Here is a 16,673-nt window from a genome sequence, read left to right as displayed (position 1 = left end):
CCTTCAAACAAACCTATTCAGTGGTGAGGACCGTCCAAAATGTCCTCACAATACAGGTGTCCTCACTGCAAGCATTTTAACCTGGTCCCCACAAAGATAGCAAAACAAGGCAACACACACATAGCAAACAGACTGCGTCATGGCTGGATGCCGCAGTTAGATTTAAATACACACCTCCTTGTCTATAAGTCATCTGAATGCTGTCAAACATTAATCTTGATGATTAATTGATGGTTTGTTAATGTTTTAATTGTATATATTACTATTTGCAGCAGCAGCAGGTGTAGATGAGCTAACACAGTGAGGCAAGTGATAAGACCGTGGACATGAGCAATCCTCACAATTATCTAAAGACAAAGACAAAGGAAAGAGACAACACATTCAGATCAGAATTTGCACAAAACCAAACCACAACAAATGGCTGCCATTAAGGAATGGATGCTTTATTTGAGTGGTGAGCGTGTGTGAGTATTTAAGAGACGGTCCATAACAGTGAACAGACATGACAGATAGTAAATACAGAAAGAGAGAAGTAGCAGGCAAGTGACACTGCAAGAAATCGGTACTTTAAGAGCTGTGTTCCAAAACACTGCATATCCATTTGAGGAAAAAAACTAAATTGATGAGCAATGATGTTGATCTAACGGTGTAAACCGACATTGATACACACCCAAGCCACATGTGTGAATATCTATGATGACAAATGTAATATTTTCCTTTTGTGTTGACTAAGGAATTTCTTTTTTTCTAATTTGAAAATGCACGTAGTTCCTTCAAATGGATGTGTAGTCTACAAATGAGCTATTTGTTTGAAATGGTTATTAACTCTCTTTTACTTATGCTCGCAATAAATTTCAAATCAAGATTACTGAGAAGGCAATTCCATCATATCAACTTTGAAACAACATTCATATTAGTGACGTTAAGGCTGAATCTCCAGCAAACAAGGCCCGGATCACTTTAAGAAACACAACCTGATGTGGTTGAAACAATCAAGAGAGCCAACAATTCCAAAAATCTGAAGATTTAGCAGCACTATCTGATGCTTTAACAAAAGTCAGAGAATGTACTTTTAACAGACTGACAATCGGCACAATAAGGGAAACGACATGAACTCCTTTTTGGGACTCTGACAGCTTTCATTTTGATTCATTATTTTTTATTGAACATGCACTTATCATACTGTTTTTGTCTTGGCTATCTGTAAAAGAGAAGATCGTTAGCATTCACCATTGAAACCAATTGCTACAAACAGCCAAGAAATACCGAGTTAGCTATTAACTGCAGTAGTTGCACCCTGTGTTACAAAATAGACAGTATTAGCTTTTCAAAATAAACCTCCTTACTTGGATAGCTCAATGTTTACAGGTTTGGTCATTGTCCATTGGTTTTGATCAGAAATGCAATGCTAACAAGCTGTTTTTTCTAACTGGCTAGCTTGATTATTTTCCCTCCACAGCATTACGACTTTCAGTTGACAAAAAAATGTACTAAACAAAACTTGAAATGTAGATTTGTCCACTCACAACAGACAGTATAAAAGGTATCAAATACCAACAATCATATTTTGATTCAACGTAACAGACAAAATGTACAAAAAGAAGAAATATAATGGGCACTTAAGAACTGCAATGCACATGGTGGAACACAATCAAATGGCAAGTTACAAAGATTAAAATGACAAAATAGATAAATAAATAAATAAATAGATAAATAAATAAATAGAAGTAATAACTTACATGAGGTTTACTATTTTATCAAGTGTGAACTTGATATGACACCACAAGTATCTGTTAGCCAGAGATGTTTTATAACAATGTACGTTTAATCTAACTGAATGCTGATGTGAGTAACTTAAATGCTTTTTTTGCCTATTAAAATAATATTACTATTATTACTATCGAGAAGTACTTTCTAAAAGTAAATGCAAAAGTAAAAGCAATGTCGCATTTCTCTTTTGTCCTTCACTGCACTTAACATTTCTGTTAATCTTCTTAGGTGTGTGTGAACTGTTTCGTACAATGGGAGCTTAGAGTTGAAGTCTGTCGTGGTAAGTTTGATGTCAACAATCACATAACACAGAGGCATGCTTGCGTTATGAGTGATGGCAGAACTTGTGGAATCGTACAAGCACTTCTCGGAATTCTCAAAACATTCTAGAATCCTTGGCAATGTTGAAAAATGAATGAAAACATTCTCGAATGTCGTCCCCCGGCCTCACGAGCAGAAACAAAGTGTGTAAAATTGTTACTGGTTCCAACATTTTACATGATATCATTAAAGGTATTCTCACAAATATATAGGATGGATTTATAGACCTTTTTTCCCTCCTTGCAACAGATTTCTCAGGAACAATATAAGAAGACTCAAACCGAGCATAGATAAGATGATGCTGCTCGTCAATGTCAATCAACCAATTGAAACAACCATCCAGACAATCAGAGTCAGAGTCAAGCAATCATTTCTAATGTTGAATCTGTTGCCTAAGACATAAAGTATACTAGCATATAACAAGAAACTAAATAAACATTCCTTATTCAGACAATGGACAAACAATGGACAACATGCTAAAAGTGGCCCATGTCTTAGTCTAAGAATATTTTGAGTTAATCTTTACTCAACAATGTAGTCAATGTCAATTTAACTCGGCGAGGATCCCCTTCTTAAGCAGTTTGTTGGAGCATATTTACATATTTACAGTTCACACAGATTCACTGCTGGGAGTTTCCCAGTACAACTGCAGTCCTCTACTGCTGGACCAGTTTAAAGTTAAATGCTTTGCTCAAGGGCGCCCTGACAACCTCTCAAGTTGGTAGCTAATGTTAGCTTCCACGTTGCACAAATTGAATATTATGGTTAAAAAGCGATACAGGAAGTCTGTGGTAATGACCTGGAGTAAGAAATGATGTCAAACTAAGACGTAGACCTCTTTTACCTCACTGGCCATTATTTTCTCTTTTACATACAACATGAGAAGGCAGAACATTACAAAACTTTTATCCTCCATTCAATTCTCTCCAAAACATCAGCCTTTATTCATACACTCACGTCTTTTATACTTCTTCAATGCCTTTATCCATCATTCACTCCATTGTGGGTTTGGGAAGCAGTGGTTTCCAAAGATGTTTTCGTCATATCCTTATGCAACCTTCATTTGCTCTTCCTTTCTTTGAAGCCTTTTTCTTTGCATCCGCTCCTCCGATTTCAATTAATGCCAAGCTGGGAGAAAGAGGGACTTCTAGAGTTTGAGATCAAGAATTAGTCGTTGCATAACTGTTCTTACTCCAGCCTTGCATCACTCCTCGGTCCCATTTTGCGATATTTCTCAAATTTGCATGAGGTCCAGCGAACTCTTGAATCCACCATCGTTCTATTCTCCCTGATCTGCTAATATTCTCGTCCTTCTTTAGACTTTAAGAGGATGTAGTTCGAAGGCCAATCTATGTCCTACCATTCTCTGTCATCCCAAGTTTCATTTTTTGACGATTACTATGATGATACTTTATCCAAAAGTCGTCAAAACTAGATTGCAGTTTCATTGTGGTCTAATGATGTAATTATGGCTATTTCTTCTTCTTTGCTTCCCCCTCTTTCCTCTCCATCCCTCCTTCCATCGTTGAAAGTAGAGGTTCATGCAATAATTCCTAGAATTTGACATCGTGCACCATATCTCTCTACTCCAACAACCGCTCCCTCCATCTTTCTTCCCTTCCTCCACTCCATTTCTCCGTCCAAGCCTCCATCATTGCAGATAGCGGTAGACTTTGAAGCAGTGGTTGCCAGAGTCAGCCACTACCACATGTCCATCAGAGGTCAGAGCCAGACCTTGGGGTCCGTACAGAGGGTCCGCTGACGTGTTGATGTAGGAGAGGAAGGAGCCACTGCCGTCAAACACCTGGAAGTGTTTCAACAAAGAGAGAACATGTGTTCTTAGTATTGCAAACACTTCCAACACTCCCTGGAAGGGGCTTCTTGTAATCACAAGCTGGTTGTACCTGTATTCTACTGTTGCCCCAGTCAGCTACGATGATGTTCCCATTTACGTCCACAGCTACACCAGTGGGAGCGTTGAACTGGCCGTTTCCCTCACCGTTGGAGCCAAATTTCAACACCAGTTCTCCCTCAAGGGTAAAAACCTGTCCGGGACAAAGAAAGAGTAATATATCATGATTCCACGGTGACAAGTCCTGTTGAAGTGTCCTTGAGCCACAAATTAGATATCTACCTGTTCGCCTGGATAACATACGACTAAAGGGATCATCTCATTCTAAACAGGTCAAGGTAAAAGGTATTCAGTCAGCACGGCCTTACCTTGACAGAGTGGTTATGGAAGTCAGTCACGATAACCTCATTGTTATTGTTCACTGCTGCAAAGTGTGGACCTTCAGGACAGCAGCAAAGAAACAACAAAAACAGGTTGTGCTTTCAGTGCTTCTGCTAACACTTCAACTTCTTTCAGTACCTTTAATTTCAACTGCACAACAATCAGTTTTCAGTGCAAGGACAACTACATTTATTTGTTTATTATTAGCTTTTGCTACTAAAGAATTATTTAGTTTTTTGGAACAAACCCACGTTATAAATATACTGGTCTTAGTCAAATTATAAAGTAAATGCATGTGACGGTAACCTTGGTTATATGTGTGATTTAAATTATTTGGAAGATAATAATTAGTCCATAAATCATCACACACTAGCATGGTCTGTCTCTTGGAACAAACTACCTGCAAATTGTTTGTCACCGTTGCCTCGACTACCAAACTTGGTGACGAGCTTGCCGGTCAGCTGGAAGATGAAGACAGTGCATGCCTTGTTGTCAACCACGATCACATGACCGTTCTGGTCCACAGATACGCCCTTTGGCCCCATGAGTCTACCAGAGCCAAGCTTCGCCTGATGGATGCCAAATATGAACAATGACAAGGACCATTCAAAAAAACAAGTTTAACAATTTGTTTCTAGGCATCAGAAAATCTTCCCAGCATTAAAATGTCCTTTAAAGGTAAATTAGTTTTATATTTCAATACTGATGTTCAATGAAATGTTACAAAGAATGAAGAATCCTTTAAACTTACATTAACGCTTCATCCCTTAAAGCCACATCGGTGTACCTACCTTGTACTTGCCCTCGCTGTTGAAGATGCTGACCCACTTGTTGTCATAGTCGGCGATGATGATGTCCCCGCTGGGATGCACGGCCACGCCCGTGGGACGCTGCAGTTGCCCTGGTGACCGCCCCCGCATGCCAAAACGACTCTTGAATTCCCCTTCGTTGGAGAAAATCTGAAGTGGGTAGACACTTGTGAACACATAATGCATAACTTAACTTATAAGATGTACCCTTAAATTTAAAAAACAAGTCGGAACCCTCCAACAGCCATTTGGAGAAGTGAAGACCGGGCGAAACGTGCTTTACCTGGACACACTGATTGTTGCTGTCAGCAATCAGTATCCTGCCACTGGAGGAGGCTGCCACACCCTGAAGGTTGGTGAACTCTCCTTTGTTCCTCCCCTTCGTTCCTGGAGAGAGTAGCATCAAACACATGCAAATCCAAAACTGACAATATGGCAGCCTGCAGTAAACTAAAATTCCAAGCTTGAAAATGTAAAATTATGAATGTCATAGCTTTAATAAAAGCTTCAGTTTCCAAAGCTGTAATGTCGCACCAATCCGGAAGATGAGGTCGTCCTCGATGGGGTTCTGGGTCTTGCGTCGTGGGGTTCCCAGGGCGCTGCTCGCCCTCTTGGAGCCTTTTTTTTTCTGGCCGGGGGACTTCCCTCGTCTCTTTGCTCCCTCAGAGGAGCCCGTGGACGGGGTGGCGTAGGCTGCTGAGTTGGTTGCTGTGGTGGTGGAGGGGGACACCTGGAGATGGTAGTATGAATTTTCGTGTGTTTAGTTCATGTGCATGTTAACTTGATAAACTTCCAATGTGGCAGCTATAAACATTTTGTCCTTCGAACAAAGTTGGACGATGTATGAACTAGTTTGCTTCAAGCCTTCCTTGGTCTTAACTCTACATCTCATCAGAGTATGACAGGTCATTGGTTCTCCAAGTGTTGTTGGATAGTGAAGACAAAGCTACCCCACATACACCCTCCACCCACCTCTACTTCTGCCTCTAAGAGCCTGTTGATAGTCAGTTTGAAGGGGCTTCCTTTGATGTGTTGATCGTACAGACGGAGAGCCAGCGAGAAGTCGCCCTCCTTCGGCACCGTGTACACAAACTCATAAGTCCCATTCTTGTGGTCCACTATTTCACCGTCCACTATGCTTCCATCTGGGGTGAAGACCTGGTTTAACACATGAGTAACATTCCGTTATTTCCTGTTGAAGTGTTCACAGAATCGCGCTACATTTAGGTTGGTCGTAAAAAAACAACCTCAGCTGACAGGATCGCGTTGCCGCTCTTGCAGGCTCCCCCCGACTTGTCTCTTGTCACTATGGTGACCGAGGCAGGATGTCCCACAATGCACTGCTCCAGGCCAGCACCCATGGCTTCGCTCTGGCTCGCCACCGCACTGAGGGAGAGGAGGAAAATCGAGGACGGTCAAACAGTGTCAAATGCAAAAAAGAAATGCTTTTATAGCTCGTGCCAGAATATTTTGTGTCTCGCCTGGTTGTGACGATGGTCCCCAGGTTGTGTATCGACTTCCTCAGCCCGTCGGTCTCCAGCAGCAGATCCAGCTGGTCGTTCTCCTCCGGCTGACACGGCAGGCCGAGTTCGGCCAGCTCCCCCAGCCTCCCCTGCAGCTCCTGCTCCGCCTGCAGGCTCGCCGCACACACTTCCCCAGCCAGGGCCTCCTCCGTCTGGGTACAGGAGGCCGTGATGTCCCCCTCTCCCCGGACGAGGCTGTCCACTTGAGCCTGGAGAACCTGGAGGCAGATGACAGATTTTTTATTTTTTTATTTCGTGAAGTAGCCTCCGGGCAGGAGAGGCTATACTTTACAAACATAAAAGATTAAGAGCGCTCACAACCAAAATCACCTTCTGTTTGAGTCCGTATGTGACCTCCAGCTCCATCAGCAGAACACTCTTCCGGACATCCAGCTGCTTGTGCAGATCCTCGAAGCTCGACTGGATGTCCTCTTCGATGGAAGCTCTCTGGTTGGTCAGCTGTTGGAGGATCTCCTTAACGAAGGACAGGGCGTCTGAAATCTGAGGGAGTCTGCCGGGATAAATATAGACAGAAAAGAGGGATTTTCACTTCTGCCATTGTGTCCTTTCCCCCCTGACCAGCAGATGTCAACTTCTCCTCTTCACTTCACTATCCTGTAAAGTAATGGAATGTGCAATTACTCGTACAGTATTTCCATACAGTCAGCCAAGCCAAAGGGTGTCCTTAAGATTAACATTACCACTATGACTGAGTCTAAACTACGTGTTTTAACCACATTCACTGAGTCGTCCACCTGTTTTGAACGCCCCCCAGCCTCTCCTGCAGGCTGCTGCGGTGCTGCTCCAGGGCCTGGCTGAGGGGCACCTTCGGGTGCTCCTCATGATCCGGCACACAGTCCTCGCACAGCGCACACTCGCAGGCCGAACAGAACAGCTCTGCCACCTGCAGGGGAAACGGTGAGCATGGTGGCATGGACAAAAAGATGGAGGTACAGTTACAGGGAGATTTAGATAAAAGGCAGTACAAGTAAAGTTAAATTCACTACACTGAGTGCTCGGGTTACACTAATGATTATTTGTCTACCTGTGCTTTTTCTCTCTAACTTCTGCATCCTTGCATGTCATGTGTAGTTCAGTTATCTGTCAGTCGTGAGTGAAACAAAACAGAAATAGAAGTGGGTGGTTTGTATCAAAGACTGTGCAGCACCAGTTAGGTGCTGGTAGGTGGATTCTGTTAACACTGTATAGGATATCATATCCCAAGTGGGAAGAGTGAAGTCAGAAATGGATAAAATAACGCACAAATATGGCCTTGAAGAGGTTGGGTTTGGGTACCAGTCTGGTTCAGTTTTAGTCCTGTGCAGAACCCAAACCTGTGGGCAAACTTCAGGTAGCAAATTAGCTAATATTGTGCTCAAGTTTCAGAAGTTCTTTGTGTGTGACAGATAGATCTGCGGGTAGAAACAGCCGTACTTGAGTTGTTTACAGCCGATATAAAGTTACCAGATATCCCAGAATCTGCACATGGCATGCACATGTCATTACATACAGAAAGAGATCTCTTTTGAGGGAATAGCGAGCCCGTTGAGTGTTGCATCCCTTACCTTCCCCGCATGCTGCGGGCAGGTGTTTTTGCCAGGCGGAGCCTCCAGGACGGTGCACTCCTCACTGCTGCTATCTGGGGAGTGTTGGTGGGCCTCCATCTGCGGGCGGCAGCCTGGCGGGGGTGAACCTCCGAACGCACCCCTTATCCCACGCTGCAGCCAGGGGAAAGGGGCCGGACGCTCAGATACAAGGTTCTCCTTCTGTTTATGGATACCCCCTGGTCTCACGCTTTATTCCATCGTGCATGAGAGAGAAAGCATTCAAATGAAGTCCTTATGATCTGGGCACATGTTGCTTTTTAGGAGAGGCATAACTTTTGCTGCCAAAGTTAGATTATCTCAGCAAAGAAGACGGGCTAAGTTCATGTTTCCACACAGAAGAGTTCCAGGAAACCAGTAATTTTAGTGTTCAATCATTCACTTTTGTTGGAGCTTAATCTCTCTGCTGCAAAGAGGAAAAGGGCTAACCGTCAGCGATTATTCCATTACATCCAAAACTCCACAAATATTCCATGTAAGACGTCCTCCTGCCTCCATGTGCTGTCTTTTCCCAGAACAATGAAAAAGTCTCTTGAAACATCAAAAAGCAGGAAGAATTATAACGAGGCAGAAATCGTCTAATCCTCTTTAGGTCTCATTCAGGGGAAAAGCAGCAGACCTGGTTGGTTTAGTTCACAGAGGGGTTCAAACAGAGGACAGCCTGGGGAGAAAAGAGAAGGGATGAGGATTAAAAACACGGATGAACACTTTGGCTCTTAACTCTGTGCACTGAGAACTTTCCCACCATGTGGTGTCATCAGTTTTAGGATTTAAGTGAGTATTCGTCACCCTTTCACAGACAACGTACGGCCACCAGGGGCAGTACTGAGTGCTGAGCCCCTCTAGATCGGGACGATCGTCGGCCACCGTAGATCTCTACGCGCTTGGCATACGGGAAAAGTTATCCTACACACTGGCCCTTTAAGAAATACACTCAAAGAATGCTTCTAGCGAGTTTCAGACTCGATAAAAAGTTCAGTGCCAGGCGCGGAGTCGCTCCGCTCGTTAAATGTCACACTTGGCCTAGGCAGCCAATCAAATTGAGCAAATGAATCCCCGAACTCTCTGTTTTTGGCTCAACATGACAAACTGTCCATGACTTTCTCTTTTACCTCTTTGCTAAACTTCCTGCTTGGATGTCACAATGTTCCCCCGACTTTGGCGACTGCAACGAGTAACGGCCAGCGCTCCGACGCTACACCCCCAGTTTAATAAACCTATATCTCAGCTAGTGTGCTAATGCAGGTGTGTATGTAAGATATTGAGCAGGACCTCATCACACAGTGTCAGTTAGTTGTCATGTAGAATTATGGAATAAACACACAAATATTCCCAGTCTGTCTTCCCCTCTAATACCGTATGTTCCTTCCAGGTGGCGCGTCAGACCCCCCAATCAACTCCCAGATGGTATGCTCCGTAGTGAGGAATGTGTGCAGCAGGTCCGGGAAAACAGATGGTACGATCCACAGACAGGGAGGGGGGACTGTGTGTGCTTTGTTCACTCTGATGAAGGGTCAGTGGACACGTGACCTCTTGACATGTTAACAAGACGAAGTAGAAACATTCAACCTGATTCCTGATACAACACATGAACCGGTGCACATGAACCGGTGCACATGAACCGGTGCACATGAACCGGTGCACATGAACCGGTGCAGATGAACCGGTGCACATGAACCGGTGCAGATGTGAGGGAATAAATTCAGACTTTACGTTAAATTCATCTTGTTGACACTTTCATGGATAAAGTTGATTTAGACAGAAAATATAGTGAAGATGATTTCAACCTGATCAAAACAAACAAAAACATAAATACTGTATATATTATATTGTATATTTTGATTTCAACATATAATCAGTCGCCACTTTATTAGGTACACCTGTAAAATCTAATGCAACAAATTCTACATTTACAAAGATAATAATGTTCAGTTTCGAGCGGTATTCATTTAACTATTTGTATATTATTGAGTTTTAGGTATTATGGTCCGCTAAAAGAACGTACTTAAAAAAGACATTGTTAAAAAAATATATACAGTATATATACCATGGCATTATTGCTGTAAAAGATGGTTACATTAGTTTGAAGTCATGAAATAATCCTTTGGAACATAGTATTATAGTAAAGCACCATACTTTTGTTTTGAATCATAACGTTATTAATTTTGTCTTCATTCTCTTATACTTTGGCTTTAATTTTTAAATGTATTTCTACATCTCTGACAGTCACTCTGCTTTCCATCTCCTCCATTGTCCTTTGTGTTGTTCTGGTTTTCTGTTTACTGTCTCCAGACTGCCTCTCTCTCTCTCTATATATATATATATATATATATATATATATATATATATTTACTACATCGGTGTGTAAAAATATGAGCTCCATATTCTCATGAATAGTTCATAAAGGGGAGGGTTTATGGAAATGAGTTGCCTGTGATCTTGTACATAATCCTGTTTTAACACCTCCCCCCTCAAGTATTCTGCTCAGAATACACAACCTCATGGCCTGAAAGTAGCCTCACACACACTTTACGTCTGTCTACTGCTACACCCCCCCCCCCCCCCCCCCCCCCTTCCATGTAAGGATGCTCTGCAGTACAATGCTGCAAAGGATTATGGGGCAACACTGAGGCAGTGTGTGTGTGTGTGTGTGTGTGTGTGTGTGTGTGTGTGTGTGTGCCTCGGCCTCGTGACACTGTGGTGGCTGTTTGTATCCGTCACTTACAGAACGAGAGACAAGTGAACCCTTTCTGTCTTTCATTCTTTCTTTCTCTTTCAAAGAACTAAAGAAATTCATCTATATTTTGAATGTGTGTTTATGTCATGTGGATTCACAGATGTGTGTGTGTGTGTGTGTGCGTGCGTGCGTGTGTGTGTGTGTGTGTGTGTGTGTGTGTGTGTGTGTGTGTGTGTGTGACTCTGGGTGGAAACATGACACCATAGAGGGGTTCTATGTAAAACCTCTCATGGGGGTTCTGTGCGGAACATTTCACAGATGCCAACCTCCGGTTCCTTAAAGTTCTCCAAAGCTTCATGTGTTAAAGCTGCATTCTCTCTAGTGTCCACCAGAGGGCGACTCCTCTGGTTGTATAGAAGTCTATGAGAAAATGACTCTACTTCTCTCTTGATTTATTACCTCAGTAAACATTGTAAACATGAGTTTATGGTCTCAATCTCTAGTTTCAAGTATTCTTCAATACAGCATGATGTTCATTTAGTACATTATGGTCCATTTAGAGTCAAACAGACCATAAAGCAGGGGATGCTTTAGGGCGGGGCTACACGGTGATTGACAGGTCTCTACCAGAGACGTATACGGCTTCTCTGCTGGCCTAAACAGAATCACAAAGTTATATCTATTTTATAATTTAATAATTTTTCTTAAATACACTACATGTATTATAATTTATAAAAATATTTTCCCCATTATCTTATGTTCTCATTGCACAGCTACTGTCTTCCTCAGTTGCTCTGCTTCCAGTGCAGCTTGTTTTAAGTAGAGCTTTTGGATCCCACAGCCAGACCAGCTGAGAACATTATATTTTCCTGAATTTAGGCTTTTGCATTATCTAAATGCTCTAGCATTATTCAAACGACTCGTAACGAAGATGTACATAGTTACAGCCTTAAAAATGAATAGCAGCTGTGGCGCCATCATGTGGTTATAAGGTGGTATTTCAGCTGCAGGACACCAGAGAAGGCCCAGGTATAAAATGCACGGCCCACCACTGCTTTATTGGTATTTTATGCTTCTTTGCAGTTGTTTTGCATCACTATGTCGTTGTTTTTATCTCTTTGGTCATTTTGCATCCCTTTGTGCTGGTTCTGTGTATCTTTCTGATCATGTTGTGTCTCTTTAGAAGTCATTTGATGCTCTCTCCAATAATAAATATTAACTCTTCATACAGAGGCCATGGACTGAGGGCCACCGTAACCCTTCGGGCCCCTCAGTAGTAAACCTGCTCAGTGATCCATCCATAGCTGCATAAATCAGAGTGGATCTGCCCAGTTTCTGTTCACAGAAGTGACGTACCTCCTGTTACTGCTAGCTCTCAGGATGCTAACATGCAGTACGTACGGGCCTGCCAGCACGCACACACACACACACACACACTCACTTTAATTTGCTCTAATGCTGAGTTGGATCAGTCTTTGCCTGCATTCACTCATTCACTCTCTACACTCGTTCATCCTGCAATCTGTCCATCCTCGTTTCCTCCACTCTTCCCTCCCTCCCTCCCTTCCTCCCTCATCCCTCTCTCTCAGGAAAGCACACCATGCTACAGATGCTACTGTCATCCCCAAACATTCCTCCATCCATCCATCCATCCATCTGTCCTCTAACCCCCCCCCCCCCCCCCAACCAAACCCCCCAAAAAACAAAAGCCAGCTCTCACCATGTTTTCCTGGGATGCAGGCGATGAGTGTGAGTGTGTTTCTGTGTTCCAGCCTGAAGCCATCGCGTCATGATAGCGTCCTGTTTGCTCCCTCTCCTCTGTACCGTGTGTGTGCGTGTGTGTGTGTGTGTGTGTGTGTGTGTGTGTGGGAGGAGGGAGGATATCATCGTCACGGCAACACCAGCAGCTTGCAGCAGCACCAGGCTGAGGAGGGGGAGGAGGAGGAGGAGGAGGAGGAGGGGGAGGAGGGCCTCGCTGCAGCATTCACCAATGAGGAGCAAGAAGGGCGGAGAAAAGGAGGGAGGTGATTGGTTCATCGGTCAGTCGGTTATATGACTCTCTCTCTCTCTCTCTCTCTCTCTGTCGCTCTGTCTCTCTCTCTCTCTCTGCTAAAAACACATGCACAAATATATATTTGCTTTTATTTATTTTTCACCTCTTCATTTTTAAAAAGTCATCCCACTATTTATTTATCTCATTATTTACTTATTATTATTTATAATTTTTAGATCTTTTTTTATATAATCAGGTTAAACAGAAAAAGCGTATTAATTAATAATTGTTAAAAATATATTTATCTTATATTTTTAAATATATAAGTACTTACAGTTCTCCTACACACTCACTATATTCCTTCAAACTCCAAATGTAATTGTTACATTTACATATTTTTATTGAACTTAATAATGAGTAATTATTTTAGGAAGTATGCATGATTTTTTTAATGATTTTTTGCTGATCTTTTAAATTATTCTCACGAACCCCCTGCAGTACTGATTCCCAGTTCATCACCCAGTCCACTAGGTGGAGGTAAAGCGCCGCGAGGCCGTTTACGAGCCGCCATGACGGTATAAAAAGAAGCGGAAACGCCACCGCACTCATTTCAAAGAGAGACCGCCGAGCTGCAGACACGATAGAAGTCTTCACTCCTGAAGGTAAATATATCTTCAAACTAAAACTTTTCCTTTAAATAAGTGCTTTTATGTGATTATCACACCGTGTAGAAGTACAAGATGGCGACATGTATCTTCGATGATGAGTCATTTTAACGGATGGTCGTAGATTAGAACAGCGTTGCTGCTGAGAAGTCTCAACACGTTGTACGTCACTGAAATATTAATGTTTTTAGTGAGTTTATTTAATGTTTTAACAGTTCATTTGGAGGTATATCTGTTTTTACAACCATAGTTATCAATTAATTATTTAAAATCGAGCCCTCGTGTTAAAATATAGTTAATAAAACGAGTCTAAATGTGTTTTAAAGTTGGTTTAACTCGTGTTTTTGTCAGTGAAACTAGTTCTGTACCGAGTCAGTGTTAAATATTAATCTGCTGCTTTGGAGTTTAAGAGAAAAATATGTATAAATTATAAACTTATCAGTGTTTCACTTCCTGTAGTTTCCAGCAGGTGACCACGTGGTTCACATCTCTGTATTTTAACTTTGGGTATTAGTGCTTTTACTGCAGTAAAGGATCAGAATACTTATAAAGTCAGATATTCAGGGTCTGAGAACAGATTCAAAGTACTTTTAATTTAATGATATTTTCATTAGATTTTAGAAGCATCTGTGAAATATTTTACATTTTACTGATTATATTTTTTCCTCATTTCAGATTTTAAATGTTAATTCATTCGTCTCCTGACGATGCTTCATCCTCTGGACTGTTGCCGTCTACACAAGGTTAGAATATTTATAATGTATTTAATTTAAATTGTATTTATTCCATATTAACCGTCCGTCGCTGTGATGACATTATTTCCTGCCATTCGTAGTTTCCACCAGAGGTCTAAAGACCGAAGATGGTCCAATCCTTCCTTGGATGTCTGAGCGTTTATTTAGCAATAAATCATTATTATGATTAATATTATTGTCTCTAACTCTATAAATGTCCTCACACAGCCGGTGGAGATGTTGACCTTCAGGGACACCGTACACGAGCTGCTCCGCTGACAGACGATGAGATTAATTCTTCAAGAGCACGAAGATGAAAAGCGTCTGAACCTCTTAACATGGAGACCGGTGAGTTTATGAATACATGGAGACTCCACGTGTTTTATATATTACTATTTTTACACAATCTGGTCAAAGTAAACTCTTCATTTATATGTTGGACTGTTTGTTTTTGATGGTCTGATGGACCAACATTTCCAGGTTTTAGGATTTAAAAAACAAAATGAAGAGACTGACGTCCTGCCTCAGCTGATGTCTTTGTTTCGCTGTGATGACATTATTTCCTGCCATTCGTAGTTTCCACCAGAGGTCCTGACGGACCGATGACGGTCCAAACCTTCCTTGGATGTCTGAGCGAACAAGAAGCGTCTCTAAACGTGTCGTCTGAAGTCTCTTGGTGGTCTCTAACTCTACCTCCGTCTCTTTCAGGATGAACGTCTCTCTGATGGACTCGTGACCGTCGGGTGTTTAAATCAACAGATGGTGACGACCAATCAGCTCCATGAAGCCGAGGTGTGTTTTTGATCTTAGTTTCATTATGTTTCCGTCTTGGTCGCTGTGATGAAGCTTTTTCCTGCCATTCGTAGTTTCCACCAGAGGTCTTAACGGACCCATGACGGTCCAAACCTTCCTTGGATGTCTGAGCGACTGAAGGATCACTTTAGATTTAGTCTTTTTATCTTCGTCACAATTAAACATTTCTTAATCTCTTTCAGGCTGGATGTGAAGAGAATGTCTGGATCTCTGCTGAAGAGGAGAGGAGAGAAGGTGTGTGTTTACTTTATTCTGCTCAAAGCCTCTGATTTAAATGGTGTCACAAGAGGTCTACTGGTCCGACTGAACATTCGCTGTGATGAAGCTTTTTCCTGCCATTCGTAGTTTCCACCAGAGGTCCTAACGGACCGATGACGGTCCAATCCTTCCTTGGATGTCTGAGCGAACAAGAAGCTGTGATTTATATAATAGTTTGTCTTTAGCTTCACGACTAACGTGTCCTGACATGTTTCTCCTCAGGCTGGAGGTCTCTGCCGGCCGTCCAGACGTCGCTGCTGATGTCACATCCTGGTACGTAAACAGTCCTTTATTTTTAAACATTGTGTTTGTGACACTTCGCTGTGATGAAGCTTTTTCCTGCCATTCGTAGTTTCCACCAGAGGTCCTGACGGACCGATGACGGTCCAAACCTTCCTTGGATGTCTGAGCGAACAAGAAGCGTCTCTAAGCGTGTCGTCTAAACATCTCTCGGTGGTCTCTAACTCTACCTCCGTCTCTTTCAGGATGAACGTCTCTCTGATGGACTCGTGACCGCCGCCGTTAAAGTCAACAGATGGTGACGACCAATCAGCTCCATGAAGCCGGTGTGTGTGTGTTCTTACGGTTTCATTATGTTTCTGTCTTGGTCGCTGTGATGAAGCTTCTTCCTGCCATTCGTAGTTTCCACCAGAGGTCCTAACGGACCCATGACGGTCCAAACCTTCCTTGGATGTCTGAGCGAAGTCGTCACGGTGACCGACTGCTCAACGTTTAGTCCGTCAGCTGACGTCTGTTTTCTGTCCCGCAGGTAGAAACCTGGAGCTGCACTGAAACGAGGATTCTTCAACCAACAAAGAAATAAAGATTGATAAAGTTGAACTGTTGTCTCAAAGTGTCTTCATGGTATAAAAGAGTTTCTCTATTTCACTAGATAGAATGAGCAATAATCTGCCTGCTTTGATCACTTGTTATTTAATGTTACATTAATGCAGATTATATTAGTATATATTTAATTGGTATATTGTCAAATGAGCAAAGTACTACATACACGCAGCATATTACTGGGCTAAAATATATAGTTTTATTTACATAGCTGGATAGAGATAGATGGATATAGAATTGTATGTAGATGTTACAATTTGGGCATTATTTAACATCGTAAAATGGACTCCCTAAGAAGCTCTCATTGGTCTAGCGGTCATGATTTTGTTTAATCAACACATCTGTGAAACTGAGTTTCTCCACAAAGAATCTCATAAAAACAACTTTTAATCTGGAGTTTCTTGGAAATTTGTCATTCGGCATAAAAAAA

At 42.2% G+C, this 16,673-nt stretch overlaps 1 protein-coding gene, 1 long non-coding RNA gene and 6 other non-coding genes across 10 annotated transcripts; 7 read left to right on the top strand and 1 right to left on the bottom strand.

Moving 5' to 3' along the window:
- Positions 1–3,742: 3,742 nt before the first annotated feature.
- trim2b (tripartite motif containing 2b) lies at positions 3,743–8,320 on the bottom strand. Of its 2 annotated transcripts, none has more exons than XM_076092208.1 (13): positions 8,222–8,320; positions 7,412–7,560; positions 6,987–7,167; positions 6,615–6,874; positions 6,381–6,519; positions 6,106–6,291; positions 5,668–5,863; positions 5,417–5,520; positions 5,116–5,283; positions 4,725–4,893; positions 4,312–4,382; positions 3,996–4,136; positions 3,743–3,895 (listed from the first exon to the last, which is right to left on the bottom strand). In XM_076092208.1, exons 1-13 carry the CDS (start codon positions 8,318–8,320, stop codon positions 3,743–3,745), a joined length of 2,016 nt encoding a protein of 671 aa, XP_075948323.1. The 2 variants fall into 2 exon arrangements, with proteins under 2 accessions (XP_075948323.1, XP_075948324.1); XM_076092209.1 differs by having other exon boundaries at positions 6,118–6,291.
- A 5,156-nt stretch (positions 8,321–13,476) lies between these two features.
- LOC142950699 (uncharacterized) lies at positions 13,477–16,240 on the top strand. Of its 2 annotated transcripts, none has more exons than XR_012954481.1 (6): positions 13,477–13,592; positions 14,271–14,338; positions 14,558–14,677; positions 15,038–15,121; positions 15,325–15,673; positions 16,170–16,240. It is a non-coding gene; the product is annotated as an uncharacterized LOC142950699 (long non-coding RNA). The 2 variants fall into 2 exon arrangements; XR_012954482.1 differs by having other exon boundaries at positions 15,325–15,764; positions 16,055–16,240.
- LOC142950987 (small nucleolar RNA SNORD14) lies at positions 14,397–14,489 on the top strand. Its single transcript, XR_012954546.1, has one exon. It is a non-coding gene; the product is annotated as a small nucleolar RNA SNORD14 (small nucleolar RNA).
- On the top strand, positions 14,872–14,966 carry LOC142950983 (small nucleolar RNA SNORD14). The gene has a single exon (XR_012954542.1). It is a non-coding gene; the product is annotated as a small nucleolar RNA SNORD14 (small nucleolar RNA).
- LOC142950986 (small nucleolar RNA SNORD14) lies at positions 15,162–15,256 on the top strand. Its single transcript, XR_012954545.1, has one exon. It is a non-coding gene; the product is annotated as a small nucleolar RNA SNORD14 (small nucleolar RNA).
- LOC142950984 (small nucleolar RNA SNORD14) lies at positions 15,454–15,548 on the top strand. Its single transcript, XR_012954543.1, has one exon. It is a non-coding gene; the product is annotated as a small nucleolar RNA SNORD14 (small nucleolar RNA).
- Positions 15,719–15,813, top strand: LOC142950985 (small nucleolar RNA SNORD14). Its single transcript, XR_012954544.1, has one exon. It is a non-coding gene; the product is annotated as a small nucleolar RNA SNORD14 (small nucleolar RNA).
- On the top strand, positions 16,009–16,103 carry LOC142950988 (small nucleolar RNA SNORD14). The gene has a single exon (XR_012954547.1). It is a non-coding gene; the product is annotated as a small nucleolar RNA SNORD14 (small nucleolar RNA).
- Positions 16,241–16,673: the final 433 nt, after the last annotated feature.

Source organism: Anarhichas minor, unplaced genomic scaffold (genome assembly GCF_050575085.1).
Source record: "Anarhichas minor isolate MPS153535 unplaced genomic scaffold, ASM5057508v1 ptg000016l, whole genome shotgun sequence".
In the NCBI taxonomy this organism is placed as follows: domain Eukaryota; kingdom Metazoa; phylum Chordata; class Actinopteri; order Perciformes; family Anarhichadidae; genus Anarhichas; species Anarhichas minor.
This window is presented reverse-complemented; position numbering and strand designations above follow the sequence as displayed.